The sequence below is a fragment of the Morone saxatilis genome, unplaced genomic scaffold (assembly GCF_004916995.1).
Source record: "Morone saxatilis isolate NCDOM2014 unplaced genomic scaffold, NCSU_SB_2.0 Contig9, whole genome shotgun sequence".
NCBI lineage: Eukaryota > Metazoa > Chordata > Actinopteri > Moronidae > Morone > Morone saxatilis.
The window spans coordinates 679,579-680,800 of record NW_023340268.1 but is presented as its reverse complement, the minus strand read 5'-3'; the positions used below and the strand labels follow the sequence as shown (position 1 = coordinate 680,800).

At 43.1% G+C, this 1,222-nt stretch overlaps 1 protein-coding gene across 1 annotated transcript; it reads left to right on the top strand.

Moving 5' to 3' along the window:
- Positions 1 to 159: 159 nt before the first annotated feature.
- Positions 160 to 1,216, top strand: LOC118342681 (gastrula zinc finger protein XlCGF8.2DB-like; the record flags this gene model as incomplete). Its single annotated transcript, XM_035681298.1, is given in 1 exon segment — positions 160 to 1,216. A coding segment is annotated over 1 exon segment (611 nt), but the record flags the coding sequence as incomplete, so codon positions are not given.
- Between the last annotated feature and the right edge of the window lie 6 nt (positions 1,217 to 1,222).

The following is a 1,222-nucleotide window of genomic DNA, read 5'->3' as shown; positions in this document are numbered from 1 at the left end:
GAGGGCTGGAGGAGGCTGATATCACCGAGTTCACTCCTGTCCATGGGAAGAGTGAAGAGGATGATGAAGAGAAACCTCCGTCCTCACAGCTTCATCAGAGCCAGACTAAAGAGAACGAAGATGCAGAATATTTGACAACAGAAGCTGATGGAGAGGATTGTGGAGGACCAGAACCAGCCAGGAACTTGAATCCAGATCATTTACAACCAGGTGCTGATGATGAGAAGTCACACTCCTCTGAACCTGAGACTGATGACAGCTGTGACTGGGAGGACGTCAAAGAACCTGAGTGGGGTTTGAACTCTCTGCAGAACAATGAAGTATCAGTAAGTGATGTGGGATGTAACACTGGAAGAAAACCAGTTAGCTCCTCTGAATGTGCTACAAGCTCTGGCCACACAGAAGGGAGATTGAGACCATTAACATGCTCAGTTTGTGGTAAAAAATGCCGCAGTAAGAACACTTTAATCTCTCACATGAAAGTTCATTTAAAGGGACACAGTTCCATCTGCTCAGTTTGTAACAAATCTTTTCGGTGTAGAGCAATTTTGATGGCACACGTGAGAATTCACACCGGGGAGAAACCCTACAGTTGCATATTTTGCGGCAGAAGATTTGCACAAAAGTCTCACCTGAAGCGTCACTCTCAAGTCCACGCGAAGGAGAAACCATTTAGTTGTTCGCTTTGTAATAAAAGATTTACGATGAGGTCATCTGTGAAACGACACATGAAAATCCACGCCAAGGAGAGACCGCCTCGACGTTTGTAATGAAAGACTCACTCAGCTCGCTTCTGTGTGCTGGCGAGAGCAGCAGACGGAAATGAATCCTGCAGAGTTGCTCGTTGGGCCGATTTCTTCCAGCAGGTTTGCGCAGTTGCCTTTCAAAGCCAAGGTTCAGGTTTTCCAACCCTGTTTTCTTACAATATAGATCCCGCATTATGTTGAGAGAGTTTATGGTTGCTGTGCTCGTTCTTCCAGTCCACGCATCAGTAACAGATCAGTTATTTACTTCCTTTCATACCAGGTTTAAAATGGGTTTGAACAGTTCACTTAAATGTAGCAAAATCCGTCCAAACATGTTTATCTTGAAGATGAAAACCTCATCACCTTAAATAAGCTGTCTTTTTATCTCTTCTTATCTTTCTTATCTTTATTTATTGAAGTACTTTATTCTTAGGGTTAGGGTTAGTGATTTCTGTGTGATTTATATATTTTTGTGT